This window comes from Oncorhynchus mykiss, chromosome 6, assembly GCF_057628025.1.
Source record: "Oncorhynchus mykiss isolate SJ-2025 chromosome 6, ASM5762802v1, whole genome shotgun sequence".
NCBI lineage: Eukaryota > Metazoa > Chordata > Actinopteri > Salmoniformes > Salmonidae > Oncorhynchus > Oncorhynchus mykiss.
The window spans coordinates 45,868,303-45,890,785 of record NC_143027.1 but is presented as its reverse complement, the minus strand read 5'-3'; the positions used below and the strand labels follow the sequence as shown (position 1 = coordinate 45,890,785).

Below are 22,483 nucleotides of genomic sequence, written 5' to 3'. Positions count from 1 at the left end.
TATAGCTTCCAGTGAGACTGTATTTATAGATGAAACTACTGCAACAGAAGCGGTTGCCGTTTACTGAGTCTACTGTGATTGGCTTGCGGTCAGGGCAGTCCTTTCCTGTTCTGTCCTATCCTGTATGTCTGTGGGTATGCTTGGGGGTCTGTGAGCAAGCTTGTGTGTTATTATAACTATTATATTATTATTATAGCTATACCTTGTTTTGCATGATGTAGTCTGCCGCTGTAGTCTCTGGCCAATTCCACAGTAACAGAGTGGTGCTGAGACTCCGATTATTCACTTAAAAATGTATGTAAAATAAAAACCAATGATTGCAAAGTTAAATAAACCATAGAACTCTTTGCACAAGGACTACTTTGAACAATTTCCGCCATATTTTTGAGTCATAAACATGTGTTATACTGTCAACATTGACTACAAGGTGTAAAGAGGATCATTTTGGTCATAAAGTCAGTCTCATCCAAATTGGGGTTTTGTGAGACTTGTGGTTGCGACTGCATCCCAATGTAAATTCATTTTGGATTCCATGGAATTGCCCTTTTATGCGAATGCCAGTGGCATGCCCAGGCCCCCGGGCTGTGGCAGCATTCCTCTTCAAGTAGTGTTGTGTTTATCAGAACTGTTGTGGCTATTTTATTTATTTAGCTGCCACACCTGTCAGGTTACAGTCTGGCAGTACTGGGGCAATTCACCCAGTAGGCCATAGTGTGATATGACTGAGGACAACCTCTGAGAGTGTCGTGAGTGGCGAGAAGAACACTCCCGTCTTGGAAGCGCGAATCAGCAAATAACAAATCAAATTGGGACCACCAAACAGTTATGAATAACTGATTAGTGTGAAAAGTAAAGCACAACTACAAAGAAGGCACACTGTTCTGTTGATATGTTTCTTCTAAAGTCCCAAAAACAGAGAAATTAGGCTAAATGACTTAACCCAGTCTCTGGTTTCACAATTGGAGTGCTATTTAAATGGAGGCCTGTCTGTCTGGCTGCATCTCTCCTCTCCTCTCCTCTCCTCTCCTCTCCTCTCCTCTCCTCTCCTCTCCTCTCCTCTCCTCCACTCCCTCAGAAGGAATCTGAGCAGATAGAGCCATGTCTGGAATGTTGAAACAGCTCCCACTCTACTCCTGTGAAAGGAAAGATGGAGAAAGAGAGAGGGAGAAAGAGAAAGAGAGAGCGAGAGAGCTGGGAATCGTTCCATCCCAAACACCCACACACAGGCCCTCACTGCTCTCCAGCACCGCAATCTCTCACACTCGCATTCCCTCACCTAACCCACTTTATTGTGTGTGTGTGTGTGTGTGTGTGTGTGTGTGTGTGTGTGTGTGTGTGTGTGTGTGTGTGTGTGTGTGTGTGTGTGTGTGTGGAGGGAAGGAGGGAGGGCGGGAAGGAACTGTGTGTTGCTGCAGAGGGCTGCTATTATGCGATGTGCAGAGAAAGATGTTTGTCTGTCTCCGTGTCTGTCTGTCTGCGCGTGTTGAATTTCTGTGTGTTTGTGCGCGTGGCCTGGACATTGTGTGTTTGTGCGCGTGGCCTGGACATTGTGTGTTTGTGCGCGTGGCCTGGACATTGTGTGTTTGGATATTGAAATCTATTTATTGGAAGTTTACAGTTAATCTGAAATCCACCCACAATCATAGCAGGAATTATCCTAGTGCTTGTAGTTAATCTGAAATCCACCCACAATCATAGCAGGGATTATCCTAGTGCTTGTAGTTAATCTGAAATCCACCCACAATCATAGCAGGGATTATCCTAGTGCTTGTAGTTAATCTGAAATCCACCCACAATCATAGCAGGGATTATCCTAGTGCTTGCAGTGTTGGCAAGTTTGAACTTTCTCCATACAAATGAGTAAACCCTGAATCATATTTGTTTTTCATTTCACCTTTATTTAACCAGGTAGGCTAGTTGAGAACAAGTTCTCATTTGCAACTGCGACCTGGCCAAGATAAAGCATAGCAATTCGACACAAAGCAACAACACAGAGTTACACATGGAATAAACAAAACATAGTCAATAATACAGTAGAACAAAAGAAAACAAAAAGTCTATATACAGTGAGTGCAAATGAGGCAAGATACGGGAGTTAAGGCTGTGATGTGGCTGAGGGTGAGATGACACCAACTAAGGTAACCGCCTCAGGATTACAGTTCCTCTCTCATTCGTTCTGCCTTGCCCTCACTCTCTTTCTCTCTCTTCCCACTCCTTCGCTCTCTTTTTTGCTGTTTCTCTCTATCTCTCCCTTCACTCACTCGCTCTCTTTCTCTCGCTCTCTTCTATCTCTTTCCCTGTCTCGCTTTCACTCTCTTTTTCACTCTTCCTCCTTCTCTCTCTTTTGAGGTCTTTCTTTCTTTCTCTCTCCTTCTGTTCTCTCTCTCTCCTCTGCTTCCGAGCAGCGCAGAGCCCAAGTTTTGTTGTTATTGCCTCATTTGGGGCGGCGGGTAGCCAAGTGGTTAGAGCGTTGGACTAGTAACCGAAAGGTTGCAAGTTCGAATCCCTGAGCTGACAAGGTAAAAATCTGTCGTTCTGCCCCTGAACAAGGCAGTTCCCAGGCCGTCATTGAAAATAAGAATTTGTTCTTAACTGACTAGTTAAAAAAAGCTAAAAAAGAAAAAAGAAAAATGCACAAGTCAGTATTATTACAGCTCCAAACTAGAGAGGTAGAGGGATGAGGGAGGGAGGGGGTGTAATAATGAGACATAAAGAGGAAGACAGGCTGCAATGACATGAGCTACTGCAATGCCGGGTCAGCAGTGACACTGTTAACACAGTGTTTATACCTCACACACTCTCTACAGGCGTGTGTTTGCGAGGAAAGTAACAGAGAATGTGTGTCTGAGCTAGATAGTGCCTCACGCTCTATCATGCAAACTATCTAGGTGAAGTAAATATGCCAGAAGTCATCCTTTATACCTATCCAGTCCCTTCAGATCTGCAAACATCCGAGCAATGGGAACGAAGGGAACATTTCTATTGTGTGTTAGGTGTTAGGCTACAGTAGGTCTACAGCACAGTAGCCCTGCAGAGAGAGAGAGAGAGAGAGAGAAGGGGCCAGTGGGGATAGCAGCCCATTATTAGAGTCCCCCTCTGACAGAGAGTAATGAGGCTGCTCTATCTGGGACAGAGAGAGAGAGGGGAGGGGGGGGGGGGGGGGGGGCAGCACCACCACCAGCTCCCCACACCACAGCCCAAACCAATATACCCTAAACCACAGCAAACTATAGGTGTTCCGGTGTGTGTGTTTTCATGTGGTACATCTATGTGTTTTTTCTGTTACTGTTTGTGTATGTGTGTAAATAAACTGGGTGGCCATCCACTGTTGCAAACACCACAAGAGTGTTTGGATGTCTGCCTGTCTTCCGTCTCTCCCCCTCCTCCTTTCTCTTCTAGTTCAAAGCAGGAGTAACCTTAGCGCCCCTCTCCTCCCCCTCCTCCCCCTAGCCAGAGAACCTGCTCCTGGCCAGCAAATGCAAGAATGCTGCCGTCAAGCTGGCTGACTTTGGCCTGGCCATCGAGGTACAGGGGGATCAGCAAGCCTGGTTTGGTACGTTCTGACCCTAGATCTGTGGTTCTGACTGTACTACACCAACATGTTTCCAACCTTTATTCATCCCACTAGGCGTGATGTGCTAAGCTTGGAGTTGTTTGTATTTGTGTGTTTGTGCGTGCGTGTGTGCGTGCGTGCGTGCGTATGTGTGTGTATTGTCGTGCTGCAGGATTTGCTGGCACACCGGGATACCTGTCCCCTGAGGTTCTGAGAAAGGAGGCATATGGCAAACCTGTGGACATCTGGGCCTGCGGTGAGCATCTCACACATTTACACACACGCGTGCATGAGCACGCACACACACACACACACACACACACACTATTTTGGGCACACACAGACATTATACACACATGTATACCTTCACACCCAGACACAAATGCTTGGACACAAAAGCAAAGTAAATATTCATAAAAAATGCTGATTCTGTGTTTTTCTCCATCTGTGTGTTTCACTCTCTCGTTTTTAATCTCGCTCTCTCTCTCTTGCGTTCTCTGTCTCTCACGCTCTCTCTGTCTCTCTTTCTCAGGGGTGATTCTGTATATCCTGCTGGTGGGCTACCCTCCCTTCTGGGACGAGGACCAGCACAAACTGTACCAACAGATAAAAGCAGGGGCATACGATGTGAGATACAAGATCTGGACGAGGCCTGCTCTCCTCTCCATTGCTACCTGATGTCCTCTCCTATCTTCTCTTGTCTTCTCTCCATTTTCTCTATTCTCCTCATCCCCTCACTCTATTCCTTTTCTCCTTTCCTTTCGTCATGTCCTCTCTTTCTTTTGTCTTTTCCTCGCCTCACTCCCCTCTACTTCTTTACTTTCTCACTCTTACTGCCACACTGCTCTCTGTTTGCTCTCCTGTTCTCTCTTTCTTTCTCTCTTTTTCTGTCCCTCTCTTTTTTGTACACCTCATCTTACTTACTTTACCCTCTCTCCCTATTTCGGTCGTCCACTCCCTTCCCCGCAGCGCCTCCTCTCTGCCTCTCTCCCCCCGTTTCTTTTTCACCTCATTAATATTTTTAGAGGAGCGAGAAAGTGCCTACAGTACCTTGAGCACATTAGTCCCATTTCAGGAAAGAATGTCATGGAGATTGTCGTTGAGCTATGATGACGTTTAGCACCCCAAAAGCCAATCTTTAAAAGACACATTGTCCCAGATCGCTTGGAGACAATTTGCCGTCACATCCCGATGTTACATATTTATTTGTAAATGCGTTATTTATACAGGACATACATTGTCTTAGTAAGGATGGTGAGAGAGTACACTTTTACACCACGTCTATAAACACAGTCTTATATAGAGAGGAGTACCCAGTATATTTACCCGGGGTATTCCGCTGGCTGTGTGTCTGCTGGCTTTCTCTTCTGCCTGGTACTTAGTTATATAATTGATCGTTCAATGTAATTGATTGGCCAGCGAGTGCACTCACCTGGGACCTGTTCAGAGCAGTGGAACATTTGAAACATTGCTGATAGAATTTGATTGATTACCACTGTAATACTTTTCAGTGATAGAGTATTATATAGACAAATGGAGAGTCCAGAAGCCTAGAACCTGAACAAGCCCGCGTGTGTGTCTGTGTTTGTGTATGTCTGTGTGTGTGCCTGTGTGTAGTTTCCCTCCCCAGAGTGGGACACAGTCACTCCAGAGGCTAAGAACCTGATTAACCAGATGTTGACCATCAACCCTGCCAAGAGGATCACCGCCCAGGAGGCCCTCAAACACCCATGGGTCTGCGTAAGTACACATGTCACTATGTATTGTAATATATCCAGGAGAGATAAACACCCACTCATATACATACACACAAAGGTGCAAAGATTTAACTAAGTCTCTGTGACTTTTGACTCATGTGACTTACATTTCCTCTGTATCTTTTCTCTCTCTCTCTCTCTCTCTCTCTCTCTCTCTCTCTCTCTCTCTCTCTCTCTCTCTCTCTCTCTCTCTCTCTCTCCCTGTCTGTATCTCTCTTTATCCCCCTGTCTCTCTCTCTCTCTCTGTCTCTCTCACACACAGCAACGTTCTACAGTGGCATCCATGATGCACAGGCAGGAGACCGTGGAGTGCCTGAAGAAATTCAACGCCAGGAGGAAACTCAAGGTCAGTGGATGACTTTGATTTTCTATGTCCGTTTCAGTCCATTTGTGAGTGGTTTTCAGACCTCAAACGTTTTCTGTGTCCGTTTCAGTCCATTTGTGAGTGGTTTTAAGACCTCAAACGTTTTCTGTGTCCGTTTCAGTTCATTTGTGAGTGGTTTTCAGACCTCAAACGTTTTCTTAAGTCAAGACGATTCCATGACACTTGTTCTATAGCTATAGCCTGTTATGTAGCTATTTAGCTGCATTGATATTGATTACTGCATTGTTGGGTTTAGAGCATGTAAGAAAGGCATCTCACTGTCATTAAAACTTGAAACTAGCTATATTCCTAAATCTCAAATGAATGGAAAAGATTTGCACAATATTATAATCTGAAGTGTGGCCTGTTGACATGACTCTGTCGAATCAAAGCAGTCTTGGTTTGACCACCTCTCCTCTTTTCTCCTTCTCTACCCTTTCCTCTCTTCTTCTCCTCTCTCAGGGGGCCGTGCTCACGGCTATGCTGGTTTCACGGAACTTCTCTGGTAAGTGTTGCGTCAACACGCACACCTACTCTTTACTCCGTGTGGAACCTGCAAGGGTGTGGGGCTCTGGCTAGAAGTTGCCCTTAGGCACAGAGTCAGGATCAGCTAACCCTCCCTAAAGTCAAGGGGTTAAAGGCCACTGACGAGATGCACACAATGTGGCAGCTATTTGGAGATGAGAAGTTGAGTCCAGTAGCAAATGTAGCAAACATGTGCATTTTCAACAGTATATAACTAATTTTCATATGCTACGCAGCATGTCGGTCGGTCTGTCTGTCTGGGAGGTTGGTGCTTCAGTGAACATGAGTCACTCTGATCGTAACAGCAGGACTTCAATTGTAAAATGATCTGAGGTCCTCCCCCGGCTTTATCCACACACACACAAGCAACTACAGACACAAGCACGCACACACACACCTGTGTGCCACATCCCCACTCCAACACCCTCATTTCCTCAGGAAGAGGAGCCATTATTAGAGTTCGGTCATCCAGGGATGAATCACAGAGAAGAGATGGATATGAGAGACAGAGAGATGGATGAGGGAGAGCAAGGGGAGACGGGTTGATGGATAAGGTAGAAAGAGGAGAGGAGAACGATGGATGAGGGAAAGGGAGATGTGAGTGAAAAGGAGAGACGAGAGAAAGGGGGAGATACATATGTAGGATCTTAATTTGATTACCCTGTTGCTGGAGAGAAATGTAAAACTTGTAGTGTATTTGAGGTTTAAAAAGGCTTCTGAAGTTTGTAATTTCAACATTGATTTTCCCTTCCAAAAAATGCATCAACCACTACAAAAATGTTCATTAAGTATAGCACACATGAATAATTCACATTTCCTGTTGCTGCGGGATTATTTTCCCGCTGTAACAAACTGGCTCAAATTAAGATCCTACACCTGTAGATAAGGGAGAGGGTGGAGAAGACTTAAGAGATGGAGTAGGATGTGAAAGAGAGAATGAGAGGCGAGATGGGAGGGGGTGTTAGAAGGGATGGAAAGAGAGAGGGGCCGACAAGAGAAGTGAAAGGCTTCAGTATCCTTGACATCTCCTTCTAACCCTTATGAACGGTTCCAGTCGGGTATTGGATGATGGTGTTAGATGTATCACTAGCTGTGTTCACTCCTAATAGTCACTTCGCAATGAACTCCTTTGATGCTTTATTTCAGTGTGTTGGTGGCAGTGATGTGTACAGTATAGAGGAAAATAACCTACATTGGGAGAACTTGGAAAATGTATGTCTTCTCTGTCAGGAAAATATTGTGTTTCTCTGCGTGCTCTATTAACCTGCCTCTCTTTTGGACTAATGAACCATATTTGTTTCCTTCTCTCCATTTCTTCCTTACTTCTCTGTCCTCTTCCCTCTATCCCTCCAACCTCCTCCTCTCCTCTTCCCTTCTCTCTACTATTCTGCCCCCTCTTTCTCTGTGGCGACTGTGTGTGTGGGACACCAAACAGTCGGCTGTCGCTCCACCGCTCCAATCAGTATCACTGCCGCTGCGGCAGCTGCATCCGCGGCAGCGGGCTCCACCACTGGGCTGGTGGAACAAGGTAGCCTGGCACACCTGGGGGTGCTACCCTCCTCACTCCCTCCCTCTTTTCTCTTCTCGTCCTCTCTCCTTTCCTCCTAGCATGGGCGTTCAGAGCATGCCACTTCCATCGCCACACCTCATTGGCCACCTGGCCTCTTTCTCTCCACTCACATGCTATTCCTCCTCTCCTGCTCCATCTCCCCATTCCTTCACTGCACATAGCAGCACAGTGGAGCATGCCTGACCCAACAAGATCTGTCCTTTTTCCCCCTTTCTGATCTCTCTTTCTCTCTCATTCATGTTCCTGCTAACACATCATTCCATACAGCTTCAATCCCATCTTCATTTGCCTCTTTTCATTGAATAGCTCTATTTCCTTCCTTGTTCCCCTGCTCTACCTCTCTCCTCAATGTTTCTCTGTTAATAACACTGGGAAAGTTTCCCCCCCTGTCATTTTTAAGGATGGAACGGCCCATGTGCTGTCGGTGAATGCTGCATGGGGCACTGGACTGGTGCATGCATTCTAACACAGGGGGTTGCAGGGATATGACGCGTGGTTAACACAGTGAAAGATGCAAGGTTGGGGCTTCTCATGAAAAATGTTTTTTTATACCTGTAACAATCCAAAGTTTGCGTATGACATAACAACAGAAGGATGATAGTTTGCCAGTAGTTGAGTGTGTAATTGCACCACAGTTGATGAATAAAAATGCTACAGAATACCCACTACACAGTCTAGTGTAGGGAAAGATTCCATCAGTCTTCTAAGTACATTGTCATTGTTGGCTACTGTCCTGTATGTTCAGCAATACTAGCAGTGGCTAACTATTCAATTGAATGTCAATCATGTTTATAGCGTAGGGATAGAGCTGATGCAATCAGCTTTGCTGTCCTCACCACTTCCCACTGTCTCCACAAGACTGATCAAATATTGCAACTTCATACTGACCTGTCTGTCTCTCTACATTAGATCTACTCCTCCTCCACTAGAGAGACAGAGACAGACGCTCGGGATCCGCAGGATACAGTTAGCCTCCCTAGAGGCAAATAGAAGTTCACTGAAATGTTTCTTCTTATGAAAAACCAAAATGATTCTGGCTTGATGCCTTCATCGGGATGCTTACAGACTGGCACAAGACAGACAGACAGGCACAAGACAGACAGACATATACCGAATGGCACAAGACAGACTGGCACAAGACAGACAGACATATACAGAGTGGCACAAGACAGACAGACAGACAGACAGGCAATGGTTTTTACAAATCAGCCTCCATCCTGGCTTCTTCCTGTAGGACCTGCTATTTACAGGAATGTAAGTGACCATTAACCAATATGATCCATTGTCTTCTTTCTCTTAATCTCTTCCTCCCCTCTTTCCTTCCTTTCTTCTTGCTTCTGTAATTTGTGGCAAGGTAAGGAGCCTTCTTGCTTCCTCTACAGCACGGGTAATTAACCCTGGTCCTGGAGTGCCGAAGGAGTGCCGATTTAACCGATCTGGAAGACCAAGTGTGTTGAATTTAGTCAATCACTGAACCTATCAATTAGCTCTGTTGGTCAGGTGTGGTGCTAGTTGGAACAAAATCCTGCAGTACCTATGGTACTCCAGGAACAGGGTTTCCTACCCCTGCTCTACAGGGTTTAAGAACCGCATGACCTTTGGGTTTACAGGTTGGGGCAAAACGCCATGGAATTCTACTTTCTCTCATTTTATGGAATCTATCTGAGCGATCTGAGAGTGAATGTAACTGCAACCAATGATGTATGTAAACACAAAGAGGGCTAAATATTTTTTGTCTATGACTGCAACTCAGTGGTTGTTCTGCAGCTCAGACCATTTCCATTCTAGAGTCTGTCTAACTTTCTGAAAGTGTTCCAGAAGCTTCTATTTATTCAGATAGAAGGCTCTGGTCTGTTCTATAGTGGAAGAAAAAACAATGTCTTCTCTCTTTCCACCTCTCTATCCTCTCCATCCCTCCCTCTCTATCTTTCTCTCTCTGAGACTTCAAACAAGATATGAGAATGCACTTGACACTGTTATGTCCCTTAATGAAAACATGCCAGTGAGAGGCAGCAGGGGAAAACTCCACACAAATCCTACCGATCTTGACATTCGAACAGTGCCCTTTGGATAACAGAGATGGGCCCAGTTTCCCGATAGCAATGGAACTTAGGCTTACGAGTGTTTTAATGATGCATCTTTCCTATAATGGCCGAAAATGTAACGTGTTTCCCAAAACACCACGCAGAGAGAAAAATATGCTTCTCAACCATAGGAAAACAATAATTTGTGTAAAAGTAGCTAGCTAGAGTTAGCATTTCGCGTTAGCATTTAGCGTTAGCATTAGCGTTAGCATCCAGCACGCAACATTAACAAAAACATAAAAGCCTTCAAATAAAATAATTTACCTTTGAAGAACTTCTGATGTTTTCAATGAGGATACTCTCAGTTAGATAGCAGATGCTCAGTTTTTCCAAAAAGATTCCTTGTGTATTAGAAATAGCTCCGTTTTATACATCACATTTGGCTACCAAAAAAAATCCATAAATTCAGTCCTCAAAACGCAAACTTTTTTCCAAATTAACTCCATAATATCGACTGAAAACATGGCAAACGTTGTTTAGAATCAATCCTCAAGGTGTTTTTCACATATCTCTTCATTGATACATCGTTCTTGGACACATGCTTTCTCTCCTGAATCCCAGGAGAAAATGCCCGCACCTGAAGATTACGCACAAATTTAGACAAAGGACACCGGGCGGACCTCTGGAAAATGTAGTCTCTTATGGCCAGTCTTCCAATGATATGCCTACAAATACGTCACAATGCTGCTAAGACCTTGGGCGAACGACAGAAAGTGTAGGCTCATTCGTTGCGCAATCACAGCCATATAAGGAGAGAATGGAAAACAGAGCTTCAGAAATTCTGCTAATTCCTGGGTGATGCATCATCTTGGTTTCGCCTGTAGAATGAGTTCTGGGGCACTTACAGACAAAAGTTTTGCAGATTCTGAAACTTCAGAGTGTTTTCTTTCCAAAACTGTCAAGAATAGGCATAGTCGAGCATCTTTTCGTGACAAAATATCGCGCTTAAAACGGGAACGTTTTTTATCCAAAAATGAAATAGCGCCCCTAGAGCTCTAACTGGTTAAGAAGACATTTCTTCTTAACTGGCATGTTTTCCTTAACTATAGACTTAAGAAGAAAGTTAAGCAAAGTTGCTATTCCTCAATAAAGTTATTGGAAATGTTCCTAAGAAAAAAAGTTAAGAAGAAATGGGATTCTTGAAAATGATGCTTTAGGATTTCTTCTTGGAAACGTACTTAACATCAGGAAAGCTAAACACTTGTCTTGAGACGAATGGGTACTTTTGTAACCATTAATGTTTTCTTGCGCCACAGAAACAGTTGGCTACCGGATATTTAAATAGAGCAAGAATACAAATTAAACAGGGATTATCTAGCTAACTAGTAATTAACAATATATTACAATATTCTAGAAGTGTTAAATATCTAGCACCATCTCGTCAATTTGCAAAGAAGAACTTGGCTAACTATAGCTAATGTTAACGTCGTTAACTATGTTGGCTATAATGTCTTTACATGTTAGCTAGCTAACGTAGCTAACTAATTTACCGGTCGCACAATCCCTCTACCACCATCTCTATGATGGACCACACCTTCTCCTACAGCTCGTCCACATAAATGGTCTCTCAGCTCCCTTCTTCTTAGCAGCCGACTTGATGTCAGAAGACTTCCTTTTTACGGCGTCACTGTCCCTTGCCATACCCCCGATGGCAGAGACCGACTCGGCCACCCTCGCCCATCCTCTCTTTTTGGTCTCTGCAGGTAACCTGCAAGTCTCCCCAACAGCAACCTTTTCCTGGCTGCTATTTTCTCCACCATCACTTCAAGTTCTTGTATACTGAAGTTTTTATTGTGCTTTCCTTGGTTATCCATGTTTGGTTTTGATGTACAGTAGCTAACATTAGTCTGATGGCTATAATGTGTGAAAAATTATGTTTTTTGGTTTGTGTGTAAAGGGTTCGTTAGCCAACTAAAACATTTTTATTCTCGAGACATCAAGCAACAAAAATAAATGTAATAAAATGTAAATATCAACACTTTATTATAGTGGGCCAAATCCTATCATCCCTGTCACATAGGCTTATTTATTAGTTTCAAGCACATCACTAATGTCAATGCCACTATAAGAAGATATTTACGAAGTTCTTAACTTCTCATGACTCTCAAACCCGCATGCGGGAGCGTAACCATAGCCTCAAACTAATTAGCATAACGCAGTGGACATAAATCTTCCTAGAAAATCTTCCTATTCATGAAAATCACAAATGAAATATATTGCGACACAGCTTAGCCTTTTGTTAATCCCACTGTAATCTCAGATTTTCAAAATATGCTTTACAGCCAACGCTAGACAAGCATTTGTGTAAGTTTATCATGGCATAATGCTATGGCTAGGCTCTGCTACCAGCAGGCAACATTTTCACGAAAATAAGAAAAGCAATCAAATTAAATAATTTACCTTTTGAAGAACTTCGAATGTTTTCACTCAGGAGACTCCCAGTTAGATAGCAAATGTTCCTTTTTTCCAAAACGATTATTTTTGTAGGCGAAATAGCTCCGTTTGTTCTTCACGTTTGGCTGAGAAATCAACCGGAAAATGCAGTCACTACAACGCCAAACTTTTTTCCAAATTAGCTCCATAATATCGACAGAAACATGGCAAACATGGTTTAGAATCAACCCTCAAGGTGTTTTTCACATATCTATTCGATAATATATCCGTTGGGACAATTGGTTTCTCATAAGAAGCGATTGGAAAAATGGCTACTTGTGTACTTTACGCAAGATTTTCTGCGGGAGCCATCATGTGACCACTTGCTAAATGTGGTCTCTTACGGCTATTCTTCAACATAAATGCGTAAAAAGACGTCACAATGCTGTAGACACCTTGGGGAATACGTAGAAAACGTAAGCTCATTCGTAGCTCATTCACAGCCATATAAGGAGTCATTGGCATGAGGCGGTTTCAAAAAATGCGGACCTTCCTGATTGGATTTTTATCTGGGTTTCGCCTGTAACATCAGTTCTGTTGCACTCACAGACAATATCTTTGCAGTTTTGGAAACATCAGAGTGTTTTCTATCCAAAGCTGTCAATTATATGCATAGTCAAGCATCTTTTCGTGACAAAATATCTTGTTTAAAACTGGAACGTTTTTTAATCCAAAAATGAAAATACTGCCCCTAGAGTCGCAACAGGTTTTAAGAAAGATATTTATGAAGTTCCTAAGAAAACTACGAATTCCTAAGAACATTTTGAGGAATTGCATTTCCGAACTATTTTATGAACTTCTTTTTTTGTTTTCTTAAGCAGCTTCTTAAGTTTTCTCGGAAGAAATCCGGCCCCTGTTCCTTTGTTAACCGCTCAAACACAGAATGTATGTGCATCATTCCCTCTGAAATTATTTGGGGAAAAATATATTTTCTATTTTATTCACCTATATTCAATTTTATTGTTCTTATGGCATAGCCAGATCAGGGCCTGACACAAGGACGACTCTGAATATGCTATTCTATTCTTCTGAAATTTTCTTCATGTCATGATATTTATTTAGACCTACTGTACCTAAAATAATGGATTTATTGGGAAGCTGTGGAGCTTCTCAAAGAAATGTGTTCTTCACCTCAAACGGCAAGCAAACAAAGTCTGTTTTTACATCCGTTGAGAATGACTATAGTTCCTCAATGGCTTTTTTTTCTCAGCTCTCCCCCTTTCCATAACCACTCAGCGTGAAAGGAACAAATATCATGCTCATGCTCTGCTCCCTTGCGCAAAATAGCCTACAGCTGTCGGCTTCACGGCTTCATGGCTTTACGTTTTTCTTAATTAACGGTCAATTACCGTGAGACCGGCAGTTATTTGCATGACAATAACCGACTGACAAAATGTTATTACCGCCACAGCCCTAGTTTTGGGAAATAGCTCAGAGATGTAATGATGCTCATATGAAGGTTCTAGCGATGAACTTAGCCTTAAGATGCTTTTGGGAAACAGGGCCCGTGTGATTATCGTGCTGCCGATGTACCTAGTAAACTGATGAATTTGCACATTTAGCTATCTGTATGCTGGTAAAAATGAGTTTCTATATCAATTGAGGAAGATGGAAAGAGGAATGGGAGACTGTGTAGGAATGAAGGGGAAAAGCAGAGGAAAATAAATTGTGAGTGCTGCATTATCCTCTCATCTTTCATTCTGTCTTCCTTTCCCCTCTCTCTCTCTATATCTCTCTCTCTCTCTCTCTCTCTCTCTCTCTCTCTCTCTCTCTCTCTCTCTCTCTCTCTCTCTATCTACACCCACCACCATGTTTTGACTTCTAAAGAGTGGGCTCTCCTGCCTCATCGCCATCTCCTCTCCTCTCATGGCCTCAAACACACTTTGAACAGGCTTCTCCTGCTTGCTTCCAATTCCTTCAGAAATTAGTGGAAGTCAAGCCTCTATTTAAAATTCACTGCAGATTTGTGTGCATTGTGTGTAGAGAGAGAGCTAGACATAACTACAGAGAGCGAGAAAGGGGGGGAGAGCATGAGCTATATAGAGAGAGCTAAAAAGGAGGAGAGAAGAGAACAATCCAGAATGCCAGAAATAGTGTTTTATGTAATGCGGTAGTGTTGATGTTGTGATAGGATGTGATTAGAATGTCAATGGGACTCAGGCCTTTAAAAGTAGCAGTGAAGCTGATAATGTCTAGTAGAGTTAGGGGAGTGAGACTGGGACAGTCTTACTCTGGCAGCTGTAGAGCCCACCTGTTTGATGAGACAATGTTGATTGACAGCGAGGTAAAGGATGCACAAGTACAGTGAGATGCCACGTGTGCGTGCATGTGTGTGTTGGGAGGCAGGGTTGGGTAGGTAACTTTCTAAATGTAGTCCGTTACAGTTACTAGTTAACTTTCCAAAATTGTAATCATTAACGTACCTTTTGGATTACCCAAACTCAATATTGTAATCGGATTACTTCCGGTTACTTTTAGATTACTTTGCCCTTCAGAGTTATTAAAAGAAGAAAACAATGTATATTACTAATTGAACAACATTTACTGCAGGATAAATCAATGTTAGAGTGTGCATAGCTGGCCATAAATTGATGTTGCATTTTACTTTATGGGTTGGTTATGTAGGCCTCTTCTAACCCATTACTTTCTACTATTTATAATGCAATTAGTCCATATCTTTACATTAAAAAACAAAGCCTATCAGATTTTCAGTCTTTCCAATGAATTGAATGACCCTTGTTTTTCAACTTGGAAATATAGATTAGCCAAATTGTTTTAGCTGAGCATAGCCCAAAAACTAACATAATGGATGGAGGACCCATTTTGGACTCTAGCCCTGAAGGGGACCAGGGGGACAAACTCTAGAATCTGTCTCTTTCACTCCAAAATGCGTTTTCTATCTCTGCCTCATTAACTAATTAACCAGTTCCCTAAAATGAGGTTCTGTTGCCCACGGCAACAACCCACATCAACTCTCGCTGGGCCTAACCCAGGAACAAGTATGTATGTGTGTCTGTTTCTATTACATAGGTTTGTGTGTGTGTGTGTGTGTGTGTGCGCGCGCGTGTCCTGGTGGAGTAGTTGGAGAGGATACTGACTGTTGTCTGTATGACATTTCCCCTGTTGCTGGGGATTATGGGTATTGTGCTAATCGGACTACTGCCCATAGTATCAGTGAACACACCTCCTCTACTCTCCTCTCCCACTAGGAGGATGTAATGGTTTAGTCCAATAAGGGAATAACACATTGTCCACTCTTAATGTTATTGTCCTACCAACAATGGTACTTAGGAAGCCGTTTATTGTTGTGTTTAAATGAACATTGTGCTTCTCAAGCAGTTTTATACGAGGACCATGAGTTGAATCATGTCACAGATGACTGCCTTGTCCCCTTGGTACCATAATGCTAGCAATTAATGCCTCTAAGCTCCTACTATCTTTGATTCTCTTTCACCTCCAGCATTACAATACACAGTCACATTAACTTTCCTATCTTGTCAATAAAAGGTCTCAGTTGCCGTCTGTTTGAATTGCAGTCAAATTAACATGACTCCTACAGGTTTCCGCCGTTGTCTCTATGCGATCTCTCCTGTGTTCTCGCTGCATCTCTGACCTGCTGTCTCTCTTCTTTTGTTTCCTATTGCAGCAGCCAAAAGTTTGCTCAACAAGAAGGCAGATGTTAAGGTAAGGCCCTGTTCAACTTACACGTTCCTACTCCAAACCTTCCCTCTTCCTCTTCCTCCTCCTTTTTCTCTTCTCTTAACTTATCAGGGGTTTAGGCCCTGGGGCCGGATTCACAAAACCTTCTTAAGAAGAAATTTCTTCTTAACTGCCGTTTTTTCCCTTAACTATAGACTTATGAAGAAAGTTGAAGAAAGTTACTATTCCTCAATAAAGTTATTGGAAATGTTCTTAATTTTTTCCCTATGTTTCTTCCAGAGAAAAAAGGTAAGACGATTTTAGGTTTTAGGATTTCTTCCTGGAAATGTACTTAACTTTAGGACAGCTAAACCCTTGTCTTGAGACGAATGGGTACTTTTGTAACCATGAACGTTTTCTTGCGCCACAGACACAGTTGGCTACCGGATATTTAAATACAGCAAGAAAACAAATTAAACAGGCATTATCTAGCTAGCTAGTAATTAACAATATATTACAATATTCTAGAAGTGTTAAATATCTAGCACCATCTCGTCAATTTACAAAGAAGAACTTGGCAAACTTAGCTAACGTTCACGTCGTTAGATATGTTGGCTATGACGACGTTACATGTTAGCTAGCTAACGTAGCTAACTTACCGGTCGCGCAGCTCGTCCACATTAAATGGTCTCTCAGCTCCCTTCTTCTTAGCAGCCGACTTGACGTCAGAAGACTTCCTTTTTACGGCGTCACTGTCCCTTGCCATACCCCCGATGGCAGAGACCGACTCGGCCACCCTCGCCCATCCTCTCTTTTTGGTCTCTGCAGGTAACCTGCAGTTATCAAGTCTCCCCAACGGCAACCTTTTCCTGGCTGCTATTTCCTCCACCATCACTTCAATCTCTTTTCATGGTTATCCATGTTTGGTTTTGATATAGCTAGTCTGATGGCTGTAATGTGTGAACAATAACAAAATAACCAAATCCTATCATCCCTGTCACATAGATTGATTTATTGGTTTCAAGCACGTCACTGATGTCAAGGCCACATTAAGAAGATATTTACGAAGTTCTGAAAGGTATTTACAAAGTTCCAAAGAAAACTACAAATTCCTAAGAACATTTTGAGGAATTGCATTTACGAACTATCCTACAAACTTCTCATTTATTTTCTTAAGAAACTTTCAACGTTTTTTCGTAAGTTATGTTTTGTGAATCCGCCCCCTGGTTCTTTCCCTCTTCTCTATTCCCTCTCTGATGTGAGAGAGAGTGTTGACTCAATTTGCAACCATCACAAAATAGTGGTTTCAAGTGTAGTGTGTGCATCCGTTCATGCCCGTGTCTCCTCATTGCACCCCGTCTTGTCCACTTTCTTTGGTTAATTTTATGCCATCTGTCACTCCAGCATTCTTTCTTTCTCTTTTTTTCTCCCATCTCATCCCTCTGTTCTTTTCTTTTCCACCTCCCCCTCGATCACGGTTTCCATTTCCGGCTCACCCCATCTGCTCTTTAACCATTTGAAACCCTCTCAGGCTGGCTGACGAGCCTTAATGAATCTCTGTCACCATCCTCACCCCATCTCACCTAATGCACCAACACATCCCACGCATTGTGCGTGCGTGTGTGCATGTGTATGTGGGCTGGGGGAAAGGCAGTGGATGGAGGTTGGGGAATAGTATGAGCATGTTTGTTCTTGTGAGTATGTAAATTAGGGAGCTTGTGTACTTGTAAGTGTGTGTGTGTGTGTGTGTGTGTGTGTGTGTGTGTGTGTGTGTGTGTGTGTGTGTGTGTGTGTGTGTGTGTGTGTGTGTGTGTGTGTGTGTGTGTGTGTGTGTGTGTGTGTGTGTGTGTGTGTGTGTGTGTTCAGCAGGGAATGTGACACCAGTTCCAGGAATAGCCATGAGTTTGAACCCTGGAAACTGACCGGACAGAAATAGACTCTCTCTCTCACAAACACACAACACACACTTCCCCTGCTCTTCTCTGTGCCGCGCTCATCATTGCCTAGCAACAGACCCCCCCCCCCCCCCCCGACACACTCAGCCTAACCGTTTTCAAATATTTCAATGGTGTTTTTCTTTCCTCCCCCCTCTCTTTCTCTCTCTTCGCTCCCTCTCTCATAACTATTTCCCTGGTTGTAATCGCTCCTCTGACCCCTCTCCTTGTCTCCTCTGTTCTTTCTTGTTCTGTAATGCAGAACAGGACAGCACTTGACATTTTCCACCCCAGTCAAACACCAGCTTCAGACGCATTTTGCTCTCTTCTCTTCTGTGCTGTTCTGGCACTAGCTGCTCCTGCACTGCTGTGAGGCTGCTGTGTCGCATGCCTCCGATAGAGTTCCAGACACTTGTAGAATCCTTGCCAAGGCGCATTGAAGCTGTTCTGGTGGCTTGTGGCGGCCCAACGCCCTGTTATTAAGACACTATGTTGGTGTTTCCTTTATTTTGTCACTTACCTGTAGATTGCAAATGCAGTTAGAGGTTATTCTGCTGCTTTTTAATCATAATGGATGCCACTTTTGAATGTGTATTAAATTGATATTTTCCTTCATAATAGATGAGACATTGCCAAAATCCTGAAGTATCCCTTTAACGAATCAGTTGCATAGCTTTCCTTTGCTACGTAATTGTTTCTCCTTCCTGCTCTTCTCTTCAAGAAAGAGTATTTTCCTTCTTTCCTCATCACAAAAGAACAATTGATGATTTTACTCCCAGTCAGGGCTCCTCCCTAGCTGCTCCCAAACCTTTGTCTTTTTCCTTTTCCTTGTATTCCTCATGCCACGTTATCCTCTGTTCCTGTCCTCCTCTTGCACTCCCTCCTCTTTCTTTCTTTCTTTCTTTCTTTCTTTCGTTCTTTCTTTCTTTCTTTCTTTCTTTCTTTCTTTCTTTCTTTCTTTCTTTCTTTCTTTCTTTCTTTCTTTCTTTCTTTCTTTCTTTCTTTCTTTCTTGACAAACCATAGAAGTTACATTTTCTATGTGAGATCCTTTTTTTCCTCTGCTCTCTTGAACTGGTGATATTGAACCTCTTTATGCTGGTTTTGAGCCAATTGGTTCACCCTGCTCACTGACCAGGGCTCTCATTTGACTTGACATGCTCATGCTTCAGTACTTGCCATATTCACCTGCTGTCATCCGTCCTTTCTCTCTCTCCCTCCTATCTTTCGCTCCACCTCCTGGGACAGGAACGTAGGTCCAGCTCCGCTGCGCGGCACATGGTGAGCATGCCATTTTTAACATCCCCGGACCTCCCCTCTTTCTCCCTCCCCTTTTCCCCCACTCCCTAATTCCGCCTTGCCACCGTTCTCCTCGATTCTTCTCATCCACTCCTCCCCCTTTTCTCCACCTCTACTCCCATCTTGAGTTGGCCGGAGTCCTACGTGGAACTGCTCTTTATGTTTCTTCCCTTTCCCCCCATCTGATGGGATTGGAGTTCAGTTCATCGATATAACTTCAACCTCTACCTTTCCCTTCTGAAGAGTGCGCTATGTCCTAACATTATATTCCCAATTGGAGAGGTTAAGCATAGTTTGCCCGGGCCTGGGCTGCTATTTATGTGCCGTTGTCTGTGGATGATCAGAGTGTCCTCAGAGATGTCCCAGTGGAACTCGAAACCCTAGACATGAATACACACACACAAACACACACACACACACACATCTATATGACCTCTCCTCTCCGAGCTCTATGAATCTCAGCTGTGTGCTGTATGCCACACTGCAGCTGGGAAGACGATTGGAATTTGAAACAGGGTTTTACTGAAACGTGTTAGAAAGTATCTCTTTGTATGTGTTTCTGTGTTATGGATGAGTGAGCTACTGCGTATGAAGAGCTGATGGCTGATGAGTGAAGCTTTGTCTGAGCTGTAGAACTGCTTTGGTCGATTTGTGTGAGTGTGTGTGACTGCTTATGTGTGTTTTGTGGCTGTATTTGTATGTGTGTGGATTTTCTATAGATGCTGATTTGTTATCAGTGTCTGTTTGCCAGCCCTGGTGCAATTTTCACTCACTGACGACTGTGTGTGTTCTCTTGCTCTCTGTTCTCGGTCTCTCACTCTCTCTCTGTTCTCTTTCTTTTTCTCTCTGTTCTCCCTCTCTCTATCTCTCTCTCTCCCACTCTCTCTCAGTGTTCTCTCTCTCTCTCTCTCTCTCTGTGTTCTCTCTCTCTGTGTTCTCTCTCTCTCTCGCTCGCTATCTGTTCTCTCGCTCTCTCTCTCTGTTCTCTCGCGCTCACTCTCTCTCTGTTCTATCACTCTCTCGCTCTCTCTCTCTGTTTTCTCTCTGTTCTCTTGCGCTCACTTGCTCTCTCTCTCTCTCTCTCTCGCTCTCTCTCTCTCTGTTCTCTCGCTCTCAATTGCTCTCTCTGTTCTCTCGCGCTCACTCGCTCTCTCTCTCTCTTCTCTCTCTCTCTGTTCTCTTGATCTCTCTCTGTTCTCTCTCTGTTCTCTCGCTGTTCTCTCTCTGTTCGCTCGCTCTTTCTGTCTCTCTGTTCTCTCGCTCTCTCTCTCTCTCTCTGTTCTCTCTCTCTCTTCTCTTACTCTCTCTCTGTTCTCTCTTTCTGTTCTCTTATTCTCTCTCTGTTCTCTCGCTGTTCTCTGTCTGTTCTCTCACTCTTTCTGTCTCTCTGTTCTCCCTCTCTCTATCTCTCTCTCGCTCTCTGTCTGTGTTCTCTCCTTCTCGCTCTCTCTCTCTCTCTCTCTCTCTCTCTCTCTCTCTCTGTGTTCTCTCTCTCTCGCTCTCTCTCTCTGTTCTCTCTCTCTCTGTTCTCTCGCTGTTCTCTCTCTGTTCTCTTGCTCTTTCTGTCTCTGTTCGCTCTCTCTCTCTGTTCTCTCTCGCTATCTGTTCTCTCTCTGTTCTCTCTCTCTCTGTTCTCTCTCTCTCTGTTCTCTCTCTCTCTGTTCTCTCGCTGTTCTCTCTCTGTTCTCTCGCTCTCTCTCGCTCTCTCTGTTCTCTCACTCTCTCTGTTCTCTCGCGCTCACTCTCTCTCTCTGTTTTATCGCTCTCTCGCTCTCTCTCTGTTCTCTCGCGCTCACTCTCTCTCTGTTCTATCGCTCTCTCTCTCTCTCTCTCTCTCTGTTCTCTCTCTGTTCTGTCGCGCTCACTCGCTCTCTCTCTCTGTTCTGTCGCTGTTTCTCTCTCTGTTCTGTTCTCTCTGTTCTCTCTCGCTATCTGTTCTCTCGTGTTCTCTCGCTCTCTCTCTCGCTCTCTCTCTCTGTTCTCTCTCTCTCTCTGTTCTCTCGCGCTCACTCTCTCTCTCTGTTCTATCGCTCTCTCGCTATCTCTCTCTCTGTTTTCTCTCTGTTCTCTCGCACTCACTTGCACTCTCTCTCTCGCTCTCTCTCTCTCTCTCTCTGTTCTCTCGCGCTCAATTGCTCTCTCTGTTCTCTCACGCACACTCGCTCTCTCTCTCTTCTCTCTCTCTCTGTTCTCTTGATCTCTCTCTGTTCTCTCTCTCTGTTCTCTCGCTGTTCTCTCTCTGTTCGCTCGCTCTTTCTGTCTCTCTGTTCTCTCGCTCTCTCTCTCTCTCTCTCTCTGTTCTCTCTCTCTCTCTCTGTACTCTCTCTCTCTGTACTCTCTCTCTCTGTTCTCTTACTCTCTCTCTGTTCTCTCGCTGTTCTCTCGCTGTTCTCTCTCTGTTCTCTCTCTGTTCTCTCGCTCTTTCTGTCTCTGTTCGCTCGCTCTTTCTGTCTCTCTGTTCTCGCTCTCTCTCTGTTCTCTCTCTCTCTCTCTCCATGGTTAACACACGGCTAACAAACTGCTTGACAGTCACTGCTGCTCTGTTTCCCTTGATCTCCTGTGATGCTGTATTTTATCTTACATCTCACACACCATGCCAGCTAAAACCATCACTTCTCTCATCATCTGGTCAAACAACGATCAAGGCAGAACAAACGCTCGGTGAAAGATTTCGAATAGTACTTGAACCCAGGTCTGTTTGTTTTAACCCCTTCACCACCACCACCGCCACCACCACCACCGTGACCCATCCATCACCCATCCACAGTATCTCACCCCACCAGCCACTGTTGTTAACCCTGCGTTGTCTCCCCTCTACCTGCACAGCCCCAGACACCACAGACAAACAGCACCAAAAACAGCATAGTCACCAGCCCTAAAGGAAACGTCCCTACTCCTGTTCTGGTATTTACTTTTAATCCTCCCTCCTCCCTCTGCCCGTCTGTCTGTGTGTCTGTCTGTCCGTTTAACCGTCTATCTGTCGCCTGTCTCTTCTGACTGTTTGTCCGTCCATCCCTCCTTTCGTCCTATTTCCTTTTCTCCCTCCCTCCCCTTCCCCTGTCGGTTGGTTGTTGTCACTTTAGAGCAGCTGTGGTTGGCTAGACGGCTCTCCGTTGTCTCTGTCAAGTGTGTGTCAGATGCTTTCTGTAGGAGAGAAGCCAGAAATGCCAGGTTGTGTCAAAAAGTGCTTCCCTGTTAAAGATTGCCACCGTGTGTTATAGAGATTTGCCAACTGTTGCTTCACTGTAACCAACTGTTACTGTGTGCGTTTCCTTCCATAATGTTGCAGCCTTTGATTATCTTGCATTTTTCGACAGGAGAGGAGCA

At 44.0% G+C, this 22,483-nt stretch overlaps 1 protein-coding gene across 50 annotated transcripts in view; it reads left to right on the top strand.

Annotated features, from left to right (window-relative positions):
• camk2b1 (calcium/calmodulin dependent protein kinase II beta 1) overlaps window positions 1–22,483 on the top strand; it is an 87,199-nt gene that overhangs the window by 42,549 nt on the left and 22,167 nt on the right. For 13 of the 50 annotated variants that reach the window (XM_090238020.1, XM_090238017.1, XM_090237994.1 and 10 more), the window contains 9 exons: window positions 3,451–3,553; window positions 3,726–3,809; window positions 4,086–4,180; window positions 5,171–5,293; window positions 5,573–5,656; window positions 6,137–6,179; window positions 7,635–7,727; window positions 15,933–15,970; window positions 21,983–22,060. In XM_090238020.1, coding sequence (XP_090094146.1) covers window positions 3,451–3,553; window positions 3,726–3,809; window positions 4,086–4,180; window positions 5,171–5,293; window positions 5,573–5,656; window positions 6,137–6,179; window positions 7,635–7,727; window positions 15,933–15,970; window positions 21,983–22,060 — 741 coding nt within the window. The remainder of the gene's footprint in view (window positions 1–3,450; window positions 3,554–3,725; window positions 3,810–4,085; window positions 4,181–5,170; window positions 5,294–5,572; window positions 5,657–6,136; window positions 6,180–7,634; window positions 7,728–15,932; window positions 15,971–21,982; window positions 22,061–22,483) is intronic. The other 37 variants (XM_090238025.1, XM_090238010.1, XM_090238022.1 and 34 more) reach the window with 5 other exon arrangements.